Source organism: Pleurodeles waltl, chromosome 8, assembly GCF_031143425.1.
Source record: "Pleurodeles waltl isolate 20211129_DDA chromosome 8, aPleWal1.hap1.20221129, whole genome shotgun sequence".
Taxonomy (NCBI): domain Eukaryota; kingdom Metazoa; phylum Chordata; class Amphibia; order Caudata; family Salamandridae; genus Pleurodeles; species Pleurodeles waltl.
In genome coordinates this window covers 1,130,350,270-1,130,377,779 of record NC_090447.1, presented here as the reverse complement: position 1 = coordinate 1,130,377,779, position 27,510 = coordinate 1,130,350,270, and the positions used below count along the sequence as shown (strand labels likewise).

Below are 27,510 nucleotides of genomic sequence, written 5' to 3'. Positions count from 1 at the left end.
GCTGTAAAAGCAACCCCATGGCTTGAGGTCTGGCCTCAGCCTTGTGGTGGGATCTGCTGGAGGGTCTCAGGGTGGTCGAGGGGCCTGAATTGACAGGGCTGGATCACAGTCTGAGGGAGCCTGCTGGTGCCTCAGCGGCCTCCGATGCATTCTGGCAACCAGGATAAATGCTGATTATTGGGCAGACGGCTAGAGCACTATCGAGGTGTGTCTGCCATCTTGGCCAGCTAGGCACACACTGTCTAAAATATGGCAAATCATATGGTGCTATATCCTCCCCTGTATCAATGTCACCCATGGAGGATGATGAGGGTGATGTGTAGGGCTCCTCCAAAGGTAGGTGCTCAGGTGAGTGTATATCAGCTGGTGATATTGCAGGTGGTGGCAATACATGAGGCAGAGGTGGAGGAGGAAGAAATATAGGTGTAGAAATGAGTGGAGGAGGTGGAGTTGAAGAAATAAGAATAGGGCTAGTGCCCCTATCTTTAAGTTTTTTCATGAGAGCCTTTGGTGGGTTTGGCCCCATGATCTCCTATTCAAATGTTTTCTTCCTTTTTGGAAGTGTGTCCGTTACGACTGGAGGTGGTTTTGCCACTACCTTGCCAGTCTCTGGATGAATAAACAAAGGGGGTCATTCCGACCCCGGCGGGCGGCGGGCGCCGCCTGGCGGGCGGAAACCGCCCAAACACCGCCCCGTGGTCAAATGACCGCGGGGAGCATTTTAACTTTCCCGCTGGGCCGGCGGGCAATCTTCAAAAGCTCGCCCGCCGGCCCAGCGGGAAAGCCCCAGCAAAGATGAAGCCGGCTCCGAATGGAGCCGGCGGATTTGCTGGGGTGCGACGGGTGCAGTTGCACCCGTCGCGATTTTCAGTGTCTGCTTTGCAGACACTGAAAATCTTGATGGGGCCCTGTTAGGGGGCCCCTGCAGTGCCCATGCCAGTGGCATGGGCACTGCAGGGGCCCCCAGGGGCCCCACGACACCCGTTCCCGCCAGCCTCTTCCTGGCGGTGTAAACCGCCAGGAACAGGCTGGCGGGAAGGGGGTCGGAATCCCCATGGCGGCGCTGCATGCAGCGCCGCCGTGGAGGATTCCCTGGGGCAGGGGAAAACCGGCGGGAAACCGCTGGTTCCCCTTTTCTGACCGCAGCTTTACCGCCGCGGTCAGAATTGCCCCAGAAGCACCGCCAGCCTGTTGGCGGTGCTTCCTCTGACCCCGGCCCTGGCGGTCCATGACCGCCAGGGTCGGAATGAGGCCCAAAGTCTTTTGACTTTTATCCAATTTGTTTTGAAGTTTTTCAAGAACTGGCTCAAAGGACCTCTGTATGGGCTCCAACGCAGTCTTTGGCAGTTTCGATGCCAAGGGTAGTTTCGGCATCGAGGGCAGTTTCGGCAAAAACAGGATTTTTGACACTGATGATAATTTTGATGGCTGATGGAGTTTTGATGCTGAAGGTGTGTTCGGTCCAAAGGTGGCAGTTTTGGCTCCAATGCCTCTGGGAGACTTTTGCTGATGTACTCACTTGTTCTTGTGTCATGGAGGGATCAGGGCTCGGGCCAGAGCTCTCACCACTGCTCATTAACAGTATGGGGATGTCCACGGGCACAGCTTGTGCCTAGGCGTCCTCAATTTCCTCGTCGGGCTCTTCCGGCTGGTCCCTGAAATTATCATGTACATTGTTGAGTTGCCGTGACCACATGGTGGAGTGGGCCCAAAGAAGTTCTCTCTGTTGCCTAAGCGTTTTCTTGGAATGGAAGGCCCAGTATGCCTCACACAACCCCTCGTTGTGTTCCCAGGGGACAAGCACAGATTACAAAGAGTGCTGGCCCTGCCTTGAGTACTTGAAGTGGCACTTTGGACAGAAATTAAAAGGCATCTTTTCCATCCCTCGTCGTCGTCGAGTAAAAGAAGATGATGTCTGAAAAAGAAACAAAGTCAAAGCAGACCTGAGCCTGGGCAGGCGGTTTGAAAATGGAGGGAACACCAATAGGTGCAGTCGCTGTAAAGGTTTCTGTCGACAGGTGATGAAAACGTGGTGCTGGAACGGCCTCATGGCAAAATTCAAGCTTCGGTCATGGAGCTCTGAGATCGACGTTCGAACTCGATAGTAGAAAAAACAATCTGACAAAGGAGCCGGTGGTCATGCATAACACAGACTATAGGAGGAGTTGTTATACCTCATGACTCGAAGGACTTCGTTGCAGAAAAACTAGTTGCATATGTCGGAGCCTAACACTACATAGCAGGAGTATGCTGAGCATAAACATATACGGCCAACACATGCTACGAATATATATATATATATATATATATATATATATCTATTGTAACTGGTAGGCTTTCTTCTTTTTGCCTGCCTATTACCACTTTATTAAAGTGTTACTAGGTATAGAAAATAATTTTTATTTTTCTATATATTTTAAAAATGATTTATGATGTAGCATGCTAGTAGTTTACAAGTACCTGTTTGTTTGTTTACCAATTTACCTTTTTTCCTTAATTTTCTTTAACTTGGGTAGTATTTTAGCACAATTTGTGAGCTACACCATACATTTTTTCTTTTTTTTTAATGTACAAATTTGAAATGTAACTGCAGTACACTATATTAATAAAGTATAGTGCATGACAGTGTTTTTTCTTTTTTAAGCATATGTATTTTGTTCCACAGTACTCCCAAGGAGTACTGCAGTACTCTGTAATATTTTTTAAAAAAAGAATTAAATATTATAAATATTTTTCACTACCTATTACCACTTTAATTAAGTGATAAAAGGCAGGGAAAAATAATAAAACCCAGTACTTACCTGTATTTTACGTCTAGAACACAGCCAACCTGCACAAAAAACGACATGGCTTCCTTTAACTTTTTTAAAGGCAGTCACTAGCTAATGATGTAATGCTTTGTCTTCGGCATGTACTTCGGTAGTTTTGCATAATTAATTCAGGACAACATACATAATTAATTTTTACACCCTTATAGCTTAAACCCTATTTACCACTATCCCCAAAAAGGATCTTCTGCATGCCATAATGTATAATCCTGCCAAATATCTTCCAAATCTGAATCATTGTTTGGCCACTTTCTCCAATGCAAAAAGTCATAGAAAATGCATTGGGGACAAAACGGGTTGTGGGGCTCCCTTTTTTAATTTGCACCCGTTATGACCAATTGCCACAAAACTTTACATCATCTGCAAATGTAGAAGGAAGAAAAGGTCTGGAAAGTTTTGTGGGAATTTATCAAACGAGTGCATAGTTTTTAAGAGTAAAAAATCTAAGGAATTCCTATCTCTGGTAAACCTAACTGTAACTACAGAGTAGCTACCGTCCACTTAAACAGGTCGCACAATTCATGATTTTGACACAGACACATACCTAAAAAAATCAATTCGCAAACAAACTGTTTTATTTTTGTGGATAAACATTTTTTATAACATATTCTATAACACTACACATGCAGTAAAAAATCATTTTAAAATGCCACCTCTACTTCATAGTCAAATAAGCTCTTGATTTTCTCCTTAGCTTTCTGATTATCTGAAAGCTTCTATTATCTATATTTTGAAATTCAGTCATTTGAAAGCTAGTATGAAGAAAATCAATAAAAGCCCTATAAAGAAACAGTTTTATCATCTATCTGTGGTGAAAGGTAAAAACTTTGACACCAATTTAAAATTCGTCAAATAAAATGCTGTTTTTCTAGATATATAATATTATAATTGAGTTTCTCTTTTTACTTCCTATTTATGTATCAATAATGCATTTATTATTTTGTTTTCATCCCAGTTCCTTATTGTCTCATAGAGTTTCCTGCATTTTGGCTTGTCACAAATGCTGCACTTTTGGGTTTCATTTATGAAATATGGATTGCACCTTTTGAATATATAATGTTCCTCTATGAACATTTGGAAGGTCACAGAGCTCATTTGGCCCTACGCCTGTGGACTCAGGGGCATATTTATGAGTTGGTTTGCGTTGCGTATGAACCACGTAACGTGGTACATGCAGGACACAAACCTTACATGTGATTTATGAAGTTAGGCAAAGCCACTTTGTGTGGCCCTGAGTGGCGCCAGAAATCTGGAGGAAGGCAAAGCAGCACAGACCTTTGAATTTCCTTACTCTGTATGGGGAAGGCGTTCCATGGGCATTACGTGGGTGTTCCCACGCAACTCCCACAATTTTTGATGCATTAACAGATTTACCAGAAGTGACAGACCTGTGAATGCTCCAAAAAGATACTCCTTCCCAGGGGAGGCGTAATGAGGAGAATTATCTTTATTTCTCCTTGTTACTTCGTCTTTCTATGTGTGCTGTATTATGCAGATATATAGAGATATATAGACCTCAATCTCTTTCTCTCTCTCTCTCTCACACACACACACACACAAACACACACACACACACACTCTCTCTCAATCTCCTTCTCTCTCCCTCTCACAAAGGATACGTTTAATGTACTTACACCTTGCTTTGTTATTTTTGTATTTTTATCCTCTATGTCTCCTACCTACAGGATGCCATATCAAGCAAATATAAAGCACTCTAATGTTAATTGGGACTATCTTGGCACAGCAGTAAAAAGTGAAAGAAATACCAGGAGCTAAATTAAAAGGTTTAATGATCAAAAGGGTACAGATGTGGGCATGATATAAATACTTCAAAACACACAAAGAAACAAGACTTTAAAATCATATTTTCTTAGATGTCTGGTGCATGCTGAGATGCACATCTGCTGTTCATTGCTTCTGTTTAAGCAAAGTGTGAATGCAAACCATATAATGTGCTAAACTTGAAAAGTTATAAATATTCGATGACCTATGAAAAAAGCGCAATCTTGAGATGCACCTGCTACAGAGCTGTCTTTGCTTCTTCAGGGAATTGTATCCCACCTAGGTGAGTTCAGCTTTTCATCAAATGACGTTAATTAAGTGAGGGACATATTTATAATGGGGTTGCATCACTCTTGCACCATGCAACGTGGTGCATATGCGACGCAAGCCCAAAATGCAATTTATGAAGCTATGCAAGGCCACCTTGCGTTGCCCTGAGTTCCTTCATGAATCTGGAGTACAGTGACGCAGTCAAATAGCAGCTTTGCGTTACTCTGCCACAAGGAGGCGTCCCAAGCGTGTTGTGTGGGTGTTCTCGAGCAACATCCATGGATATTGATGCATTCCCAGCATCATCAAAAGTGGTACACCTGGCAATGTGTCACAATGCTACTCCTTCCCGGTGAGGAGTAACAAGGTGAAATATCTGTATTTCTCCTTTTTCCCTCTGTGTGTGCTGCAGCACACATAGAAAGAGGAAAATGCCTCCGTGGATTGTTTTTGTGCAGGAAGGTGCCCCTTCACGCAAAAAGGCAAACCTTACAATGCAGGCATCCCTGCACCATGTTGCTAGAGTGCTTGCATTGGCGCAAGGCAGCCAAAATAGTGCCTGTGCAGATACAAAGGCATGAATGCACCGTATTCCTTTAAATACGGTGCATTCCTGCCCTTTCCCTGTCGCGCAGCACAGCAAGGTGACTTGCGCTGCGCTCTGTGACTTGGCCATAAATATGGCCCATAGTGCAAACGACAATGACATACCTGATATTACAAATTACCATTTATTCTTATTTCTCAGATACACATGGCAATATTTCTGTACACTTACGTGGTAAGGGTTTTCGGGATTGAAGGGTGGGCTTGTTGCATTTGCTCGCTGAGTAGGCGGTTGAGCTGGCTGGTTTCCACGGCGTCGGGTGTTTGCCTCTTCAGCAGCAGCTTCAAATTGACTCAACTGGTTTTGGTGTTGTGCTTGCCGACGCTTTTTCCCAACATCTCTTTTCTTTCTCTGGCTTTCTGAAAAAAGCAGTTATTAAAAATATTAAAAACACTCCTGATTCAAGAGCTCTCAGAATGTTCAAGTGACAAATAACTAGTTCTACTAGAATCCTATACTGTGTAAAATTTAAGACAACATAAGATCTGCCTCACGACCTATGTCGATTTAGATAACCTACTGGTATTTTCATTATTTTTCTGGAGTGGAAAAGGCTGCCAGGCAGTGTAGAGTTTGGAAGCAGATAGGGTATAGGAGTAAAGCAGCAAGGCTGTGGAGAATGATGTGGTCTAACAAGGAATATAAAAGATAATGTGAGTAAGCTAAGTTACGTCCTTGCAAATATCAGTGTGATGGTTTCTGTAGTCACATATGCTGATTGAGCAATGACCTATGCCTCTCCTGTATGTTATCTAAGTTCTGTCCAAAATGACTGTCTTCCTTTTCTCCTGCAGGCTCTCTTTATCTCTTCCTCATATCCTTTTTACTTTGTCCTCTGAAGTGGCTTAGCAAAAACTTTGATGGGATGAGTGTGAGCAGGTCCCCTTGAGATCACTGAAGTCTGAGCACTCACTTGTTCTGGAGTTAGGGTGGGACCTTTCAGGTGGTCAAAATCAAATGGACCCTTCTTAGTGTATTCTTAACCTTCATAACCTTTGTGAGTAAAAGTTGAACTTCAGATCTTTACCTTAAGAAGCTTCAGAAATACAACCGTGACTCCATTTCCCATCTTCTAGGTCTGAAAAGATTCCCATGCTTTGCTCACATTCACAAGAGTGTTGAGGGGTCCATTACCTTGCAGCTTCTTTAAATTCAGAAACCAGTCTCTACATAGCATTCCATAATTGGTGAGAAGTGTGGGCCCTTCCTCAGAAGCATCTTTCTAGCTGCAGCAATACTGACCGTGGAAGAAAGGTTAGAGGACTATTTTCTTTTCCTGAATCAAGGCCAGTTTTAGTGTACTTTTCCAGCCATTACTGTGGTACTGTGATTGTTAGGCCTACACTCCTACAGCTATAAGTATTGGGCAGGAAACGGTGGGTGATCATTATTCACTCCATCATATAGTCACTCTCAGTAGTTCAAGCTGAGACGGGGCCACTGTGATAGGCAATTTCTATCAACTGAGTTAAAACCAAAATGACCTAGGTTGCCATAGTGTCCCCATGCTTATGCTGTTATCCGAGAAAGGGGAGAGTCAGAGTCTAAGTGAGAAAAAGACATTCAGAAAACATTCTGGGCAGAAATTTGGAGAGAACTTCAGCAACAGCAGCTAGCAGCATCATACATCTGGCTGCATCCAGGTTGGCCTACATCAGAATGCCATCCTGTTTTTTTCTGGCAAAAGAAGAAAAGACCAATATTGTATTTTTGGCTCTGACAGATGGCCAGCCAGCCTGCTATAGTGGTGAAAGTCATGACCTCGACTACCCTCGTGGACAAACTTCCACCCGATTGAGAGATCTCCGCTTGCCATGCAGGAATCATGGTCCAAGAAAGGGAGTCAATGCAATGCATGTTTCTTTAAATTCACTGAGCTGTAGCTGTGTAGGCATTAAAGTATTTAGCAAAGTAGGAGTTTGTTTTCTCAATACAAAAAACGAAATGGCCTGAATTGCAGGGAGTTTTTCCCTGCATATTGGAATCATACTACATTTTCCTTCCCCTTGCACTGGGAGGAAAAATGATTGGCGGCCACCCTATCTTAAATAGGCTGGGCCAATTATAACTGTTACATGGTAGTTATTACATTCTACCAAACTCATAGTCAGGCCTCAAGTCAGGGGAGTCTTGGCAAACAACTTTGCACTTTGAAAATCTTGCAATAAAAAACGGAAAAGTAAAACGACGAACAAGACTCTGATAAGTAAATAAAAGTATAGACATTTTTGTGCCAAAACAACAAAGATTCTACCTAGCACATTCGATGGAAGAAACTATTCAACAGTGCCCAAGATCAGCGCATAATATGCACTTGTTCACATGGAGATTGTCCACATTGGTTTGTTTTTTCATTCTTGCAAGGATCAATAGTTGTCTGATAATAGAAAATGCTCAGATATCTGGAGAAAGTGCTCCTGTATTTCATAACTTTGTTTTTTCAATTTTTTTCACCCTATAGCCTTTCAAAGATATTTTACACAAATCATCAATGAACCCAGCGCAATTGTTGGCCATAACCTTGAGGAGATTTTTCCAAACATACAAACTTTAGTGTCGTTCAAGTCTTACCAATCATCTGGTTAGACTGATCTCAGCTAACACTCAGATTAAAAGTGCCAAGAATCAGAGTGCTACATTTATTATTCCTCTGGTTAAAAAGATCATATCTGCCCTAAACATTGATGCTGTTTTAAGATATTGTGCACCTCTCTACTCTTCCTCCAATAATTTGCCACAGGGCCTTGCCACTCTTGAAGACTCACTTACTAGATTTGTGAGCAGCCTTAAAACATATAGAAGTTCCTGAAGGCAATGACAGTTCATATAGTTAAAACTGGAGCTCAAATGCATGAGCAGGCTAACACGAGTGGAAAATAAATACGACAAACACAGGTGACAGCAGCATAAGGTTGCCTACTTTGTTACACTAAAAAAAACAATAAACACCCCATTATCCTAAAGGACCATACTGGGAATCTATAATTAATAAAGTGGGAGACTCACCTTGCAGTCTTTCCAAACTAATCTCTCTCCTGAATCCTACATTCATGATCACTATCATCTTCCAAACATAGGGGGTCATTTTGACCCTGGTGGTCCGAGACCGCCAGGGCTAAAATGACGGAAGCGCTGTCAACAGGCTGGCGGTGCTTCCTGGCCTATTACGACCGCAGCACTTCACGCCGGGGTCGGCGGTATTCTGCCACTTATGCCCCGGCGGTGATATTCTGCCTAGGGGATTACGAGTCCCCGACCGCCAGCCTTTTTCTGGTGGTATGAACCGCCAGGAAAAGGCTGGTGGTACAGGGAGTCGTGGGGCCCCTGGGGGCCCCTGCACTGCCCATGCCACTGGCATGGGCAGTGCAGGGGCCCCCTGACAGGGCCCCATGCAGCTTTTCACTGTCTGCATAGCGCGACAGGTGCAACTGCACCCGTCACACGGCCGCAACACCGCCGGCTCCATTTGGAGCCGGCTCCCATGTTGCGGCCCACATCCCCGCTGGGCCGGTGGGCAGAAACTTGGTTTCCGCCCGCCGGCCCAGCACGGATGTTCAAATGGGCACCGCAGGAGTGTGGCCGCATTGGCGGCCGCCTGGTGGTTACAGCTTGGCGGGCGGCGGTAGCCGCCCGCCAAAGTTGTAATGACCCCCATAGTTCCTATACTATCAGCTCAGCTACTACTTTATTGACAAAACTAAAATCATACAGGATGAATGGACATGATTGCTAAGCAGTTTTCCTCATCATCATTTGAGACAAGGAGCTCAGACCTTCCAGTAGCATTTACACCACATGTCCCAATGAAACCATCTCAGTAAAAATGCTTAAGAAGATAAGTTCTGTCAGGCCTATTTACGCACCTAAGATAATACACCAGCCCGACTGCTGCACAAATTTTCAGCTTAATTAGCCAGACTCATTAACCTGCCTATACAGGGGAGCTTCACCCCAGGACAATTTAAGCAAGGCTGCATGGCCCCTCTTTTGAAAAAGACTTAAGCCCAAACTCAAGAAGGCCTAGCGCCACATTAGCGTCATTTTTTTGACACAAATGTGGCGTTAGTCTTGCAAAATTGCCTCGCCATATTTACAAAGTGGCGCAATGGGTGCATTGCACCACTTTGTAACCCTTTGCACCACATTATGCATGCGCCATGCATAATGTATACAAAGAGGGCGTTCTGGTGCAAGGAGACCTGCAAAAATCCACAAGATTTCATTGCACCATTTGTGGGGTCATTTTCAACACCTGCTGAAAGCATGCTTTAAAAGGACACACCCATTGTAATCAACGGGCCTCATTGCAAAGCGCCAAACAAGCGTTAAAAATGTTGATGCTAGTTCCCTAACTACCGCTATGGTGCACCGTATGTTTGATATGGACCACACATGGTAGCATTAGGGGGGGCGCTAAGGTGCGCAAGAAAAGTGGCGCTGAATTGGATGCAGCGCCTCTTTTCTTGAATCTGCCCCTTAGTGTGACTCTCCAGTACATTGTTGATAACCCATGCCCATGCTAAAGCTTGTTTTCATAATTTGCCTTATTGGAGTCAAACAAAGCTTGTATTTCTGCTAAAATAATCTTTGAGAATAGTTTTAACAGATGGGCGCCAGATGGAAACAAAATGATCGTCATCTTGATTTTTAGGGTCTCCTTTCTTACGGACTGCAAATGAAAGTGCCCCTCTCTGTTCCTGGGGTAGTGAAAACCCACTTAGTATGGCATAATAAAATGGGAGGAGCACTTCCCTTATCGGTGTGACTCATATTTTAAGATGCTATAAAGCCTTCTAGACTATCAGGAGCTATAGTTCTGAACACTTTACCATTATCCATTCAGTAATCTGATCAATTGCACCCTTAATTTGAGTGGCTTCAAAAGATAAGGCGTTAATCATAGGAATGTTGTTCTGACTATCATTGTAAAGAGCATATACTTAGCCAAATCATTAACTCAAAGGTCTGGTATCTTAATAGATGCCTAATCTGTTAACAGCCAGTCTCATTGCCTCTGCATGCCTAAAATGTTTTTTTTTAATCTTAACTAATTTAATTTTTCAAATACTGCTTATGTTTTCTGACGAAAATGGAATGTGCCTCTCTGAGATTATGCAGCTCTCCTTTCTGTTATCTCAATTAATATTTTACATTGAAACATGAGGGTTAAAGGTGCACCTTCTTGCGGGCTGTAGCCAAGGCAGTAGCAGTAGAGTACAATTCAGACAATAAACATTAGTATTGAAACAAAGCCATTTCTAAGCTACTCCAAGCATCCAAATATTCCTGCCACTTATTCCATATTACCCTACTAAAGTTCCAAGAGGGCAATTTGTGCTGTAAAAAACAACGTTGCTTTCTTATATGCCTAATATGCCTTTGGTTTACAGAAAAAAAGTTTCATTTCAAAATGAGTGACCTGTGGAAAATGACCACTCTTGAAATGGGAATTAAGATAGATTTAAACAATTTATTTTAGAACCCGAGATGCTGCCAAATGTATCTTCAAAAGTAACAAAAAAGTGATGGGTGGAATTCTTGAACTAATCTGAGGCACTAGTAATTACTCAGACCACATTTCCTTTTGTCACCATGCCACCTCAGATTAGACCCAGCCTTATGCAAATCAGTATTGGTCCTGCTACAATGGGAAAAGTAAGTAAGCCACTACTACTGCTAGACACTTTGTGAACACTCTTGGAGCTGTTGTTATGCCAAATGGCAACACCTTGAACTGGTAGTGTTTTCCTGCTATAACAAACCTGAGGTATTTTCTGTGAGCTGGGTGGATGGGTAAGTGGAAATACGGATCTTTGAGATCTAGAGCAGTCATAAAATCTTGTTTTTGTAGTAGTGGAATAACATCTTGCAGAGTTACCATGTGAAAATGTTCTGATAAGATGTATAGATTGAGGGGCCCGCGGTCTAATATGGGCCTGAGGGTGCCATCTTTTTGGGGAATTAGGAAGTATAGTGAGTATACCCCTGTTCCTTGTTGAGACTGACAATCTAATTCTATTGCTTGCTTTAACAGTAGAGATTGTACTTCTTGTTGTAACAGAACTGTTTGTTCTGGGGACAACTTGTGATATTGTGGTGGAATGTTTGGAGGGGTGGATATTAGTTCTAGGCAATAGCCATTTTGGATAATTGATAATACCCAGTTGTCTGTGGTAATATTTTGCCAATGATAGTGGAATTGTTGTAGTCTTCCCCCCACAGGAGATGTGTGGAGTGGAAGGGAGGGAAGGAAGTCACTGTTCAGGCTGTGATGTTGTTTGTTTAGAGGTTTGGAATTTACCTCTATTTCCAAAGCATTGACCTCTATATGATCCTCTAAACCCACCTCATTGATACTGGGTTTGTTGTGATTGCTTTGTTTGGGAGGTGGAAGTATCTGAGGATTGTGGCTTAAAACTTCCTCAAAACTGTGGCCTGCGAAAGGAACCTCTATATGGGGTGGTGTATAAAGCACCCATTGCTTTTGCAGTATCCGAGTCCTTACTCAGTTTTCAATAGTGGTGCCCACTTCTGGGCCAAAGAGGTGCTTTTTATCAAAAGGCATATTAAGTACTGCTTGTTGAATTTCTAGTTTAAAACCAGAGGAGCGCAGCCATGCATGTCTTCTGATTGTGATGGCAGTGTTTATACTCTTTGCAGCTGTATCAGCAGCATCAAGGGAGGATCTTATCTGATTAGTGCTAATCACTTGCCCTTCTTCTACTACTTGTTGTGCCCTTTTCTGGTGCTCTTTTGGGAGATGCTGTCCAATATCCTGCATTTCATCCCAATGGACCCTATCATACCTGGCTAAGAGTGCCTGAGAATTTGCAATTCTCCACGGATTTGCAATTCTCCACGGATTTGCTGCTTGTGTAGCAACTCTTTTCCCTGCTGCGTCAAATTTTCTACTCTCCTTATCAGGAGGTGGTGCATCTCCTGAAGACTGACTATTTGCCCTCTTTCTTGCTGCACTGACTACCACTGACTCAGGAGGGACCTGGTGAGTAATGTAATCTGGGTCCGAAGGTGCAGGCTTATACTTTTTATCAGTTCTAGGTGTGATAATCCTAGCTTTTACAGGCCCGCTAAAAATTTGGCCTGCGTGTTTAACCATGCCTGGTAACACTGGAAGACACTGGTACCTTGAATGTGTAGAAGACAGTGTATTAAATAAGAAATCTTCTTCTAATGGCTCCGAATGCATGGTTACCCCATGATAAGCTGCTGCCCTGGATATTACTTGGTTGTATGCAGTGGTATCTTCTGGAGGAGAATGTTTTGATGGGTAAATATCTGGGTCATTATCTGGGATGGGATTAGGGTCATAGAGATCCCAGGGGTCTGCCGTACCTGCTTGTGAATATAAAGAATGTGTTGGAGAAGGCAGTGGGGGTGGGCTGTTGAGGTGAGAAAGATAATTGTGGAGATTGAGGAGGAGAAGTATGGAGAGGTAGTGGCTTCTCCTTTTGTTTTTGCACCTTTGCTGGTGGCTGTACAGAGTCCAATTCCTCTTGGAAAGCCAGCTTTCTTTTTGTCTTTAAAGGAGGTGCAGTGATAATCCTTCCTGTTTCCTTATGGATATGTATTCTGGATTGTCTCTCATCCATAATCTGTAAAATTGGTTCAATTTCAGGCTCTTCCTCAGAATTTTCCAAGAAGGAACTGGTGGTGTTCTGGGTGGAACGATGCGTTTTAAACCTTCCATGAAAGCTTTAATGAAGGGAATGCTAAATTTGCTTTTTGTAAATGAAGTAAGTAACATACAATGTCTTGTGTTGATGCTGTAAGAGGGTCAATATTTTTGGATTGACAGTAATATAAAATCTTTCCAATTTGTTTGCATAGCACTGTCTAGTAGTGGGTTTTTTCTTGCTTGCTTAATAACTTCCATACATTCTGATGGGAGTTGTAAATATCCAAACTCTATGACCTCAGGAGCCAAATTGGTAGATTGAGTGTTTTGGGATTTGGATGTCTGATTTGACCTCTGTTTTGTGTCAACAGATCCGGTCTGGTTGGGAGTCTGGAGTGTGGTACTACTGACAGATCTAATATTGTTGTGTACCACGGTTGACATGCCTATGTTGGTGCTATGAGTATCATGTTGAGTGAAGTTTGACGCAACTTGTTGACTAGAAACGGAAGGAGTGGGAGGGGGGAAAAGCATATGCAAATATCCCTGACCAATTGATCAATAGAGCATTGCCCTTGGATAGGGGATGTGGGTGTCTGGATGTGAAGTTTTGGCATTTTGTGTTTTCGCTTGTTTCGAACAGATCTATGTTTGGTGTTCCCCACTTTGGAAAGTATTTTTGAAGTACTTGAGGATGAATCTCCCATTCGTTTGTTTGTTGGTGATTTCTGCTGAGGATACCTGCCAATTGATTGTCTATCCATGGAATGTGTTGTGCTAACAGATGAATTTGGTTGTGGATTGCCCATTTCCACATTTTCTGGGCTAGAAGGGAGAGTTGGGATGAATGTGTCCCTCCCTGTTTGTTTAGATAATACATGGTTGTCATGCTGTCTGTTTTGATAAAAACATTCTTCTGTGTGAGAAGAGGTTGAAAAGCTTTGAGTGCTAGAAAGACAGCGAATAACTCCAAGTGGTTTATGTGTAGCTGTTTGTGTTTGACATCCCACTGCCCTTGAATGTTGTGATTGTTTAGGTGAGCTCCCCAACCAATCATTGATGCATCTGTTGTAATTAAGGTCTGAGGTACATGGTCTTGAAATGGCCGCCCTTCGCTTAGATTTGTGGAATTCTACCACTGAAGGGACATGCATGTTTGGCAGTCTATCAACACTAGAACTTGAAGTTGACCGTGTGCCTGTGACCATTGTTGTGCAAGACACTGTTGTAAGGGCCGCATGTCTAGTCTTGCGTGTGGAACAATTGCAATACATGATGCCATCATTCCTAAAATTTTCATGATAAATCTGACAGTGTATCATTGATTTGTCTATATTTGTGTGATTATATTTTGGAAAGCTTGTATCCTTTGTGTATTTGGACATGCTAGAGCTTGCTGAGTATTTAGTATTGCACCCAAATACTGTTGTATTTGTGCAGGTTGAAGGTGTGATTTTTGGTAGTTTATTGAGAACCCTAGTGTGTGCAAGGTTCATATTACATAATGCGTATGATTTTGGCATTGCGTATGACTGTTTGATTTTATTAGCAAATCGTCTAGACATGGAAAGACATGTATATGTTGTCTTCTTAGGTAGGCTGCGACTACTGCTAAGCACTTTGTGAATACCCTTGGAGCTGTTGTTATTCCAAAGGGCAACACTTTGAACTGATTGTGCTTTCCTTGAATGACAAACCTGAGATATTTTCTGTGTGCAGGATGGATGGGTATATGGAAACACGCATCTTTGAGGTCTAATGCTGTCATGAAATCTTGTTTTTGTAGTAGTGGGATTACATCCTGTAAAGTTACCATGTGAAAATGTTCTGACAGGATGTAAAGATTGAGGGTCCTGAGGTCTAATATTGGCCTGAGGGTGCCATCTTTTTTGGGAATTAGAAAATATAGTGAGTAAACTCCTGACCCTATTTGAAATTGTGGCACTAATTCTATTGCTTGTTTGAGATTGTACCTTTTCTTTCAACATACTGATGTGTTCTGTGGATAGTTTGTGTGATCTTGGTGGGATATTTGGAGAAGTGTGTATCAATTCTAGGCACTAGCCATTGCAGATAACTGATAGCACCCAATTGTCTGTGGTAATATTTTGCCAATTTGTGTGGAACAGTTGTAGTCTCCCCTCATAGGAGAGGTGTGGAGCGGAAGGGAATGAGAGAATTCACTGTTTTGGGTGATGTGGAGGTTGCTTAGAGGCCTGAAATTTTCCTCTATTTCTGGGGTACTGTCCTCTATATGTGCCCCTAAAACCACCCCGTTGGTATTGCGGTTGGTAGGTTGGCTTTGCCTGTGATGTGGATGCCTCATCTGTCTGTGGTCTGAAGCCACCTCAAAACTGAGGTTTTCAAAAGGACCCCCTGTATGATGCAGAGTAGAGTGCGCCCATTGCTTTTGCTGTGTCAGAATCCTTTCTCAATTTTTCTATGACTGTGTCAACTTCTGGCCCAAAAATATGTTTTTTATCGAGCTGCATATTTAACACAGCCTGCTGTATTTTTGGTTTGCATCCAGAGTATCTGAGCCATGCATGCCTGCGTATTGTGACTGCAGAATTGACACTTCTAGCAGCGGTATCTGCTGCATCTAGGGCAGATCGTATTTGATTGTTAGTAATGGCTTGCCCTTCTTCCACTACTTGTTATGCCCTTTTTTGGTGTTCTTTGGGGAGATGCTAGATTATGTCTTTCATCTCGTCCCAATGGGCTCTGTCATAGCGAGCTAATAGTGCTTGTGAGTTAGCTATCCTCCACTGATTTGCTGCCTGGGATGCAACTCTTTTCCCTGCAGCATCGAATTTCCTGCTCTCCTTATCAGGTGGGGGCGCATCTCCTGATGATTGAATGTTTGCTCTTTTCCTGGCAGCGCTAACTACCACAGAATCTGGAGGCACCTGATGGGTGATGTAATCAGGATCAGAGGGTGCAGGTTTATATTTGTTCTCTATCCTAGGTGTTATTATACGTACCTTAACAGGTTTACTAAATATCTGATCCTCGTGTTTTACCATGCCTGGGAGCATGGGAAGGCATTGATATTTAGAGTGTGTTGAGGATAGGGTGTTAAATAAGAAATCCTCTTCTAGGGGTTCTGTATGCTTGGTGACACCATGATATGCTGCAGCCCTTGCTATAACTTGGTTGTAGACAGTGCTATCCTCAGGTGGTGATGGTTTAGAGAGATAGCTGTCTGGATCATTACTAGGAATGGGATCTGGATCATAAAGGTCCCATGGATCCACAATGTCTTGTTGTGAGTCATAAGAGTGAGTGGGTGACTGCACTGGTGTAGGACTAGTAGGAGGAGAGGTAGGTAGGTGTGGAGAGTGAGGAGGAGAATGAGGAGGAGAAGATTGAGGAGGTGGTGGTTTCTCCTTCTGCTTTGGCACTTTTGCTGGAGGCTGCATAGTGTCCAATTCCTCCTGAAAGGCTATCTTCCTTTTTGTTTTCAAAGGAGGTGCTGTTTGAATTCTCCCTGTTTCCTTATGGATGTGAATCCTGGACTGTCTTTCATCCATAACTTCAATTATTGGCTGCACTTCAAACTCCTCTTCAGAGGTTTTGTGGCTTTCTTTAAGTCTTTTTGAAAGTCCATGTTCCTCTCTATAAGTTGGCCTTTTTGCCTCCGAAGCATGCTTTTTCGGGATCGAAAAAGATGATGCGGTCGAAGGTTTCAGCTCCGAAAGTGGTATTCTAATTTTAGACTCTGAAAAATGATGTTTACTGGAGTAGGACATGGAGCTTTTTGTTGCCTCAGATGTTTTCGGAGGAGTGGCCTTTTTTGGTGCCAAACTGGTAAGTTGGTCACCGCTAGTCTTTTTTCGGGCCGAGCCATGACCTTCTGGCAGTGGAGTACCCAAGGCCTTGTGTGTTTTCTTTTGTGAGGGTACAGGGGCACGCGTACTCACATGTTGTCCTGCCATGACCGGTCTGTCTTCTTCTGATTTCTGTTCGGATTCTGAATCTCAAACCGAGACCACTGTTTGCATCAGTTCTTCTTCCTCTACGTCGAGATGTTCACTGCTTCTCGACGCCATTTTGAGTCTTTGTGCCCTCCTGTCTTGAAGAGTCTTTTTCGATCGGAAGGATTGATAGGCCTCACAATTTTCTTCCCGATGATACGGGGAAAGGCAAAGGTTGCAAACCAGATGCTGGTCTGTGTACGGGTATTTCGCGTGGCACTGAGGACAGAATCGGAATGGAGTCTGATCCATGAGGCTTCCACGCGATCGACCCGAATAGGCCCGAGTTGGGTGTGTGCACCCCAAAGGGCGAACACAGTTGTTTTCCTGATGGTACTGCTGTGTCGATGGAAGATATAAACCCGATCGAGACAATACCGACGAAAAGAGATTTTTAGAGTTTTCCGAATTGAAATCTCTGAGCGAGAGGAAACACGTCCGAACCCGACGGCGGAAAGAAAACAGTCTAACAATGGAGTCGATGCCCATGCGCAATGGAACAGAAGAGGAGGAGTCACTCGATCTTGTGACTCGAAAACACTTCTTTGAAGAAAAACAACTTTTAACACTCCGAGCCCAACACTAGATGGCAGGATAATGCACAGCATGTGTATCTGCAGCTACACATGCCATTGAACATATATATGTGTATAAATAAATATGTCCTATTTGCACTTACCTTCTCGATATTTTGGTCCTCGATATTTTTGACACAATATTCTGTCCACACAGCATTTTTGTTACCGATATTCTGTCAGTGATCCATTTTACACTGGATTCATTTATAGTAGAGTAATTTAGGTGTTAAACCAGAATTCACCTATTTGAGGCCTGCAAAATGTCCACTGTTCATTTGCTGGGGTACGTACTTCCCATAGATGTCTAACTGGTGCACCCCTCTTCTCTAAAGTACTGAGTACAGTAATAAAAATGTGTGAAACCAGTCTTTGCAGGTTAGGGCCACTGATAAAATGAGAGTGCAACATGGACTGGAGTTCAGCCAGAAAAATTGGATATAAGGCATTTAGTGTAACACACAGCCTACAACACAGTAACAAGCTGAGTGCACACTTATCCACTGTATGTTAAATTGTGGGAGTGTGAAGAGGAGGCCACCTGGATATATGACTCACTTGTAGATCAAGTCTGATTTAGTAAGCAGGATGCCGTCCTCATGTTCAAACAAAAATGGGAGTCAAGTGTTGCTTGCAAGTGGGAATTCGGGAGGAGGTAATGGTGCACATTTAACATGTTGTCGCTGAACACAGTGCAGCAACCAAAGTGATGTGCTATGTTGTGTGAGAGGGAAAGAGCAGAACAGGGTTATAGCTACTAAGATAAAGCATTCCTGTTTTCTTCCCTAGAGCTCGCCCAAAATCAGGCTGCCTAGTGTTACGCGCAGACATTTGCACCATAGTGCAAAGGTGTCTGCATGATGTCTAGATTTGGTTTTGTAATGGAAAGTTAAATACTACAGTATGCTTAAACAAACTTTAAACATGTTCCCACTTTATATGTGTGCTCATGCAAAGTCAGAAATGTTTGGGGAAATAAAAACAGGTTCTTTATTGGTGTGAAGCCCTCTTTACAATTGTTAGTAGATAGGGATCTGTGTCAAAAACCATGCGTGGTTGCATGGGAAACTTCATTGCATGGGAAACTTCACCAGCCATTGTAAGCCTCATCCATGCAAAGCAGTGCAAAGTGCTATTTTGTGTTTTTTAGGGCAACTTCCCAGCACAAATAAAGTTTTGCGCTGGAAAGTATATCCCAAATAAAGGTTTTGCACTGATCTGCATCAATTTTGTGACGCAAACCCAGAGCAAAATGTTAGTAAATCTGCCCACAGTGTCTCTTCTTGAAGCTGTTGAGATCCTGTGTCAAGCCTAGTTTGTGTAAAATATGCCAGGAGATTAACACCGGCTCCTGATGTGCAGGGAGGCCCCCAACCCTTCAGGTTGCCCCAGACTTCAGGGGGGCCCCATTTAGCCCAAAGCCTATGACTAATTGTGACTCCACACATCAGTATTTCTCAGAAGTAGAAAAAATTATTAAGAAAGTGGAGAACAAGGAAAACTGAAGAAGAATGAATAACTACTATTTCATATAAGTGTGAAACAAATCTGTCTTGCACATAACAACTGCATTGTTAGGATTTATGTTGCATGAATTAGCACATAGTGGCCCTGGTACTGAGGTGAGCTCCCTCTAGCTTATATAAATACTTTACTATGGAGCAGTTGCACCTACCAACCAATCAGGAATGCACTGACTCACTAACTGCACTTCACAATCAAACCAAATAAGCAATTCAGTGTGACACCAAACCTTGCACAGCCTTCCTTATGATTTCGATAGTACGAGTGCCATCCACAAGTTCACCAAACCACTCATCTCTCCATCACTGGGCTGTAGCTGCCTGTAAGGATAGCATCCGTCTTACTATGTATATCTATTCCGAGGTAGCAGACTGGTGCTGTGCACCATTTTAAGAAGTCAAGTTCAACCTTGTCAGCTCCTGGAATCAGGGGAAATATTTACAATTTATTTCACTTGGAATCCTAACATAGCCCCAAACCTTAGAATCTCTTTGGTGATTGATGATAAATTGATGTACCGGTCACATAAAGAACAATATAATCTGTGTATAAAGTCAGTGCAATTCTGTGTTTGCTGAATGACATACCTCTGAGTGAGTGGTGCACCTGCAGTGTACAAGACGTAAGCTAAAGAGCTATAAATAGTAATGGTCATAAGTCACACAGGGCCCCCTAGTTGCGTGCCCAAAGGCATCGTTATTGGGTCTGAAACTGAACAGTACACACTCACTTGCGTCATCGTGTTAGACTGACTTCAAGCTATACAAAGTAAACATAATCAGTCCTCAGACCAACTCTCTAGAGCATCTCAAACATATAGTAACACTTTAGTTAGTCAAAGGTTTCCATGGCATCCCGGAAGAGAGCTTTTGTCTGTATCTCTATATGTAGAAGGTGTGATAAAGCAAATATTGTGCATTGGTTATGTGATGTGTACTAAACTTCAGATAACCCAGGATATCTGTGTTAGCCACCATGGATCCAGACAAGAACAAATGAGGTGATACTAGGTGAAACATTAAAGATACATATTGTGTCATAATGCATCTGGCCTTTCTCATCTTATTTCCACCATCCTTTTAAACACACACAGAGTCGCCAGGCAAGGGTCAAAGATGGTGATTCACACGCCATACTTTCCAGCGCACACATATTTATAATTTAGCTTCACAGTCTGTGGCATTAGGAAATAACACTGCCAGTGTGCTATGTCAAGTATCTCTTTGTCATGCAAGGCCACAATTCCTCGGTCCAAGATCCCTGACACCAGCCGGTCAAGAACCCATGGTACTGGATTTTCCCGGATGAAATAAATATCACAGTATCCTGCATTGCATCCTTAAACAGCGCCTTAGTCTTGGCTTTAAGGCTGCATTGTTGAAATTTGTCTCCACCATCAATACCTCTTAAGTTTGATGTGGCTGCACTTCCTTTACAGTTTTTAACATTTCCACATCATCTCTGCTGCAGGGTTGTTTTCAAATGCATGGAAGAAGTTGTTGCTCAGTGGAAGCAATACTAGACGCATATTATACACATCTGTATGGCTGGCCAGACAAAACAGACCACATAAATGTTTTCACTTACTGGGAAAACCCATAATATGTGAATAGGTTGATTTATTGTAATTTTTTTCATATCATGCTAAAATATAACCATACATGATGTAACTTTGCACACTCACAGGAGCATTTTAATGCTTTGGGGTGTAGTTCCTAAAATGTATTGTAAAGCTGCGCAGTAACCAAAGTTGCTGCCCTGTATTGCGTGACAGGGAGAAAGCTCTCTCCCCAGGGCTAGCGCACAATCAGGCTGCCAGCGCCACACACTCCTTTGCACCTTAGTGCAAGGCTATGTGTGTGATGTTTAGCATAGATTTTGTACTGGAAGAGAATCTTTCCAATACAAAATACTATGCCTAGACTTGCTTTTAAACTTCTCCTAGTTTGTAAGTATGCTGTACAGTGCAGCCCAAATGCAAAGCTGGAAACAACTGGAGAAATAAAAGCATTTCTCCTTGATAAGGCCAATGTCAAAACACCAAAGCAGCTAGGCACTGCTTTGCATTACCTTTGGGTGACTTTTCAGGGCAAACAAATTTTGTGATGGAAAGTAAAATCCATATAAATATTTTGCAATGGTTTTCTTCACTTTTATGATGCAAACCCAGCGCAAAAAGCTAGTAAATATACACCTTTAAGTCAAAACTAAAATGAAGGGCTTGACCCAACTGCGTGCCACCCTCTTCATCTGCATGTGAATAATCCTTGCAGATGCTGAAGCAGTATTGCTTCTCCCATTCTGAAGGAACAGCCTTATAGTTCATTTCTACACATTATTTGTTCCGTAAAGTGTTTTAGGTGTAATAGTACAACCTCTAAATTACACGGAGAACCGAATTATAAACCTTATGAGCAGTGGTGGCCGGCAGCTTTAGGAGGGAGGGGGGCAGGTGGGAAGTACACACACACACACATACACACATTCTTTCACACACAGACACGCACGCAGACACGCACATCCATTAACAACACTCATAACTTCAAACATGCATGCATGCACCAAACATTAATTTTAAAAGTTCACACACACTCATTCTTTCACACACACATGCACGCACATCCATTAACAACACTCATAACATTCAAACATGCACGCACCAAACATTCATTTTAAAACATCACACACTCATTTTTTCACACACGCACATCCATTAACACTCATAACATTCAAACATGCACACATGCACCAAATTTTCATTTTAAAAGATCACACACACTTATTCTTTCACACACACACGCACGCACCTCCATTAACAACACTCGTAACATTCAAACATGCACGCACACACCAAACATTCATTTTAAAACATCACACACACAGACACTTACCTTCAGCCTCGAGGTGCCAGGAGGGTTGGGACTGCTGCCTTCCCTCATTGGCTGACATTAGGTCAGCCAATGAGGGAAGGCAGCAGTCCCAGCCTCGTCACAGAGTAGGATGGGGTCAGTGAGACTGCTCACCCCACCCCACTCTGTGACAAAGTGTCACTGATTGACACTCGCCCTGGGCGCTTCAGGGCTTAAACCTGAAGCGCCCAGGTCGAAGTCAATGGGTGATACTTTCCTCGTCACCTAGGGGAGGGCCTCGAGGCACCTTTGTTGAGCCAAGGAGGTCACGCCCATAGGAGCTGTGACCTCCTCAGCCCAGCAAAGTTCAGCTCAGGCCAGTGGCGGCCCGTCCTTTAGGGCAGAGGGGCCACGCCCCCCCACCTTTTGCCCCTCATGAAGAGTGTCTGTCAGGCTGAACAAAGGTCAGCCTGACAGACACTCTCCATGTTCAGCTCAGGCAGCCAGGAGCAGACATGCGTGATTTGCGCAGACTCCTGGCTGCCTGAGCTGAACTTTGAGGGCTGAAGAGGTCACAGCTCCTATGGGCGTAACCTCCTCGGCTCAGCAAAGGTGCCTCGAGGCCCTGCCCTGGATGACGAGGAAAGCGTCACCGATTGACACTCTCCCTGGGCGCTTCAGTTTAAGCCCTGAAGTGCCCAGGGCGAGTGTCAATCAGTGACACTTTGTCACAGAGTGGGGTGGGGTCAGCAGTCTCACTGATCCCATCCCACATTGTGACGAGGCTGGGACTGCTGCCTTCCCTCATTGGCTGACCTCAGGTCAGCCAATGAGGGAAGGCAGCAGTCCCAACCCTCCTGGGACCTGGAGGTTGAAGGTAAGTGTGTGTGTGATGTTTTAAATTGAATGTTTGGTGCGTGCGTGCATGTTTGAGTGTTATGAGTGTTGTTAATGGTGCGTGCATGTGTGTGTGAAAGAATGAGTGCGTGCGATCTTTTAAAATGAATGTTTGGTGCGTGCATGTTTGAATCGTATGAGTGTTGTTAATGGATGTGTGTGCCTGCGTGCATGTCTGTGTGTGAAAGAATGAGTGTGTGTGTGTCGCCCGCCCTCCTAAGGCTGCCGGCCGCCACTGGCTCAGGCAGCCAAGAGTCTGCGCAAATCGCGCATGTCTCACTCCTGGCTGTCTGAGCTGAAAATGAAGAGTGTCTGTCAGGCTGACCTTTGTTCAGCCTGACAGACACTCTTGATGAGGGGGCAAAAGGTGGGGGAGCGTGCCCCCTCCACCCTAAAGGACGGGCCGCCCCTGCTTACGAGAATCTTGGCATACCCAACAGTAAAGTAAAATAAGTAGGGTTATCATTCCTTCAAAAATAAAAAATAAACATTTTTATCGGGTTCTTACCTTTAGGATATGTTGGTCTCAGCCAGAAAATGGGAAGTTCTCCGCACAATTCTAGGATTTTAGGACTCAGGAAGGTATTGTCCTTGACGGGCTGGTCTGCAGCCACCCAAATAAGAGAATTCTCATCAAATTTAGCTGGCATAATTTCATCTTCCTGGAAAAGAGCACACGCCTGCAATGTGAGAATTCAGAACACTGGACCGTTTGCAATTTTGTATTTTGGAACTACCCTTGCCTGTTCACAGCAAGGTCAAAGTTCACAATCTTTAAACTACAAGATAGCGTTTAAAAATACTATCTATTAAAGTGCCCCAAAAGGACGAGGGCACGTGGACGCCTTAGTTTTAAAAGCATTCAGTACTTTTCACATCTTGCATTCTTTACATTCGGTGCACATATTTCTCTTTTTACTATCCTCAAGCATGGCCGCCTTATTCTCTTAATGGAAGAACAATTGTGTAGAATTGAGACGCACAAATAATCCAGGGTTGTAATTTTAACTGCTGATTCTGATTTCAGTAAGTCATTGACGTATTGCATAGACTGATCATTTTTCAAACAGTTTACACTTCTTCATATCATGGTTTACAGTTGGCCTGTGGGCGGCTTTGCCACAACATCGCAAATTCAGATAAATGCACGAGTAGTTATTACTTTCCCCTTGGGTTAGAGTCAGGAAATGAAATTGCCTGCAAATGTTTCTACATTATAAATGCTGTAAACCATGTGAAAATATTTATTGGAACACTATAATTTTCCCTAGGCACACCTAATTTAATTATATTATCTGCAACATTTTCGATTGGAAAGTAGCCTCTTTCTAAAAATAAAATAAAATCAGTACATAAAAATTGTTAGCTCCTATCTATTTTTAAAGTATGAAGTTGAAATTAATTTAGGAAAGCGTTTTAAAACAGATGTACCTAGGCGGTCCATTTCGATAAGCTAAAAGCAATGCGTCTTCAAGATAAATTTGTGAATAATTCAGAGGCTCATTAGAAGGTCAGGAGTCTCAAATTCTATTAGTGTCCCTCCATAATAAGTAAAAAAATGGCACTGAAGGCCTCAATGCTCAATTTGTAAATATTTAACCCAAGCTCTCTTAAATAATAATAAGTAGCGGTAAATAAAATCAGTCAAGGATAATGACAAGCGCAAGATATGACACATAAATTGTTATACCAAATAAAAACATATTGAAAATGAAGAGTTACAGTTAAACAAAATAGTTAATGATCTTTGAGAAATCCTGAAAATCTCTAATGATAATGTCAACACTTCCACCGCTTGTATGAATGGGCGAAGTGTTGTCACTTGTTTGGTGCTTTGTAGGATTAGCGCCAAAAATATTGACGCTAATCCTGCAAAGTGAAAGGAGGCCCATTGAAAACAACGGGAGCCTCATTTTAATGCCTGCCTTCGGCAGGCGTTAAACAATTATGCTAGAAATGGCGCAGTGGAATACTATAGATTTCACTGCACCGTTTTTCTGGGTCTCCTAATGTCGGGATGCCCCCCTTGGATACACTATACCTGGTGCAGGCATCAGGTGGCACAAGGGTTTACAAAGTGGTGCAATGCATGCATTACGCCACTTTGTAAATATGTCATTGCGTTTTTGCCAACCTAATGCCACATAAGCGTAAAAATAATGACACCATTGTGGCACAAGGTGGCACTAGGGCATTCTTAAATCTGGCCCACAGTCCACAAGAGAGACATTTTACATAGAGATAATGCTGCTAGCATGTTTTTAATTTGTCAGGCCATTTTGTCACAGTGCACTGCACTACCTTGATACGAGCCAATCTGCACACAAAATAGCCCGAGCATAAGAATCCAAATAGTAAATCCATATTATGGTTCAGAAGGAAATCTCTGCAAACCCTATACGTTCATAGCTGTGGTGGCACAGATGACCCTGCAGCTAGTAATGGAGTAGTTTAGTACAATAACCAATTTAGGAATAATTAAGGTGATACATTGCAAACAATGTAGACTAGATTGCTAAGGTTTGTGGCAGGATTAATTGATTTAATTGAAGCAACTAACAATTATGCAAGAAAGAGGAATTAAGCATCCATAAAGTTTAGGGGTAAATAAATACACTAGAGAAATGTAAGTATGAAAGAAAATGTGCATGCCTTCGAGAGTATGTGTTTATGTGTGCATAAATGCATGTCTGTGACATTGTGTGAGGCATGTGTTTTATGAGAACTGTATCCACCGTGACAAAGTGATGGCTCTGGTACGATGGTGGTATTTATTTGTACTATGTGGGCATCAAAGGGGTAATGGACATGGCTCAACACTACTTAAAGGCTGATACGTCGTAAATTCATTTTACTTTTGGTCAAAGGGATTAATTTTACCGAGGTCAGGCCGGCCCTGGCCTATTTATAAATGGTAGCATCCGAAAGTATCTGATTTTACATTGTTGGTTTTTTAAATTGTACAATCAAAAAAATAAAAAAAGGACGCTTAAGCTTGCCAGATAAATATGTAACACTTTAACAGTCAAGTGAAGTCTCAAACAACAATCCTATTTGAACATGAATTGTTGTGTTTTGGTCGGAAAAGTATTCTTTATTACTGCTGTTTATCTTCAGTAGAAACATAAATAGGCCCATAATTATATATACTACACATCATTCACCTGCACCTCTGCAGGTCGACATTTCGCCAGGAAATCAAGATACAAGCAGAGGTCTGCAGATGCAAATGACTGAAAAGTACACTGCTAGTCCCACCGTTGAATGTGAAACGGAAGAGGAAAGCTATACTGCAGCATAAATGTTCGCTTGATGTCCATGTTTGATTCAAAAATTTATTTCCTGAAACGTACAATCAAGATTTGACAATTTCCGCCTTTTTGGAGGTACATTATCTTCTTGTTACACTCTCAAGTTTACTGTTGCTCAAAATTCAATGCTATTTTCACTCATTCACAATGCTTTACTTTTCCACTTAAAGGTGAATAATGGATCAAGTACAAATAACGTTTGTTAGTAACTAGAGATACCTACCAAATCAAAGGAGAGTGTCTCTTTTGTCGTGGTGCCAACATCAGGAATATGAGCTTTCGCCTGTGCTTTTATATAGCATTTCTCTCCTCCAGCAAAGCGGATCCCTGTTATGCCCTAGAAACAAGGAACACTTCAAATTATAATATTGCACGTCAGCCATGCTTGAAGTAGTTACAGATGAAACCTGAACTCAGAGGTCAATACATTTACGTTAGTAAAAATCAAAATGATAATTGACCTTGAAAGAAGCGTTTTGAGCCAATTTCGCATAAGGTTACTGATACTGGGTCAATCCAAGTCACAAAGAGACAGACAGAATCCATGTCGCCCACAGTTTCCACTGGATTTTCTTTCTGTCACCTTAAAGTGTGCCAGCACTACAGAAGAGAACAAAACTTCCATATCTTAGTAGACACAGCATTGTTCTGCCCTCTCCCTTTCTTGCAATGCATTGCAGAAACCTTGGTTGCTGCCCTACGTTGTGTGAACACTTAGAAAATGTTCTCTTTTTTTCTGTTCCTGGCATTCTGTTTGCAACACTTGGACAGACACAATTGAAAATAAGGATTTGTAGAAAGAAAGCCCATGACAGCAAATGTATGGTTTATTAGAGTCCACTACTTTTCATTCACCAAATTTTTGAAATGACAATTTTTTTAATTGGAGATCATTTTGAAATCCATCTTTTCCTCTTTAATCTTCCTTGCTCTAAATAACACTCTTGTGAAATTCACTGCACTCCACTTACGTACCCAATCATTCCTTTATCTTATCTATTTTTTGTTGACTTGAAAAATTCAGTGAATTTAATAAAAAAAAATCAAAACCTTTATTTTTGCATTTATTGCGTTTAAAAATAAACACAACATACAGAGCATTTTAACAAGTCTAGGTGCTATATTAGACATCTGAGTTGATTGACAGTGAGGGCCATCACAGAGTAAATAATATCACACATACCAAGTCCGTAAGTGAACATAGATGTGCATAACCCAGAACCTCACTTGATAATCATATCCCTCCTATGCAAC

The 27,510-nt window shown here is 42.5% G+C and overlaps 1 protein-coding gene across 1 annotated transcript in view; it reads right to left on the bottom strand.

The window, feature by feature from the left end:
- CNMD (chondromodulin) overlaps positions 1–27,510 on the bottom strand; it is a 105,304-nt gene that overhangs the window by 35,823 nt on the left and 41,971 nt on the right. The window contains exons 4-6 of the mRNA XM_069205319.1: positions 26,480–26,593; positions 23,454–23,607; positions 5,659–5,846 (exon numbers count right to left, since the gene is read on the bottom strand). Of these exons, the coding sequence (XP_069061420.1) occupies positions 5,659–5,846; positions 23,454–23,607; positions 26,480–26,593 (456 nt within the window). The remainder of the gene's footprint in view (positions 1–5,658; positions 5,847–23,453; positions 23,608–26,479; positions 26,594–27,510) is intronic.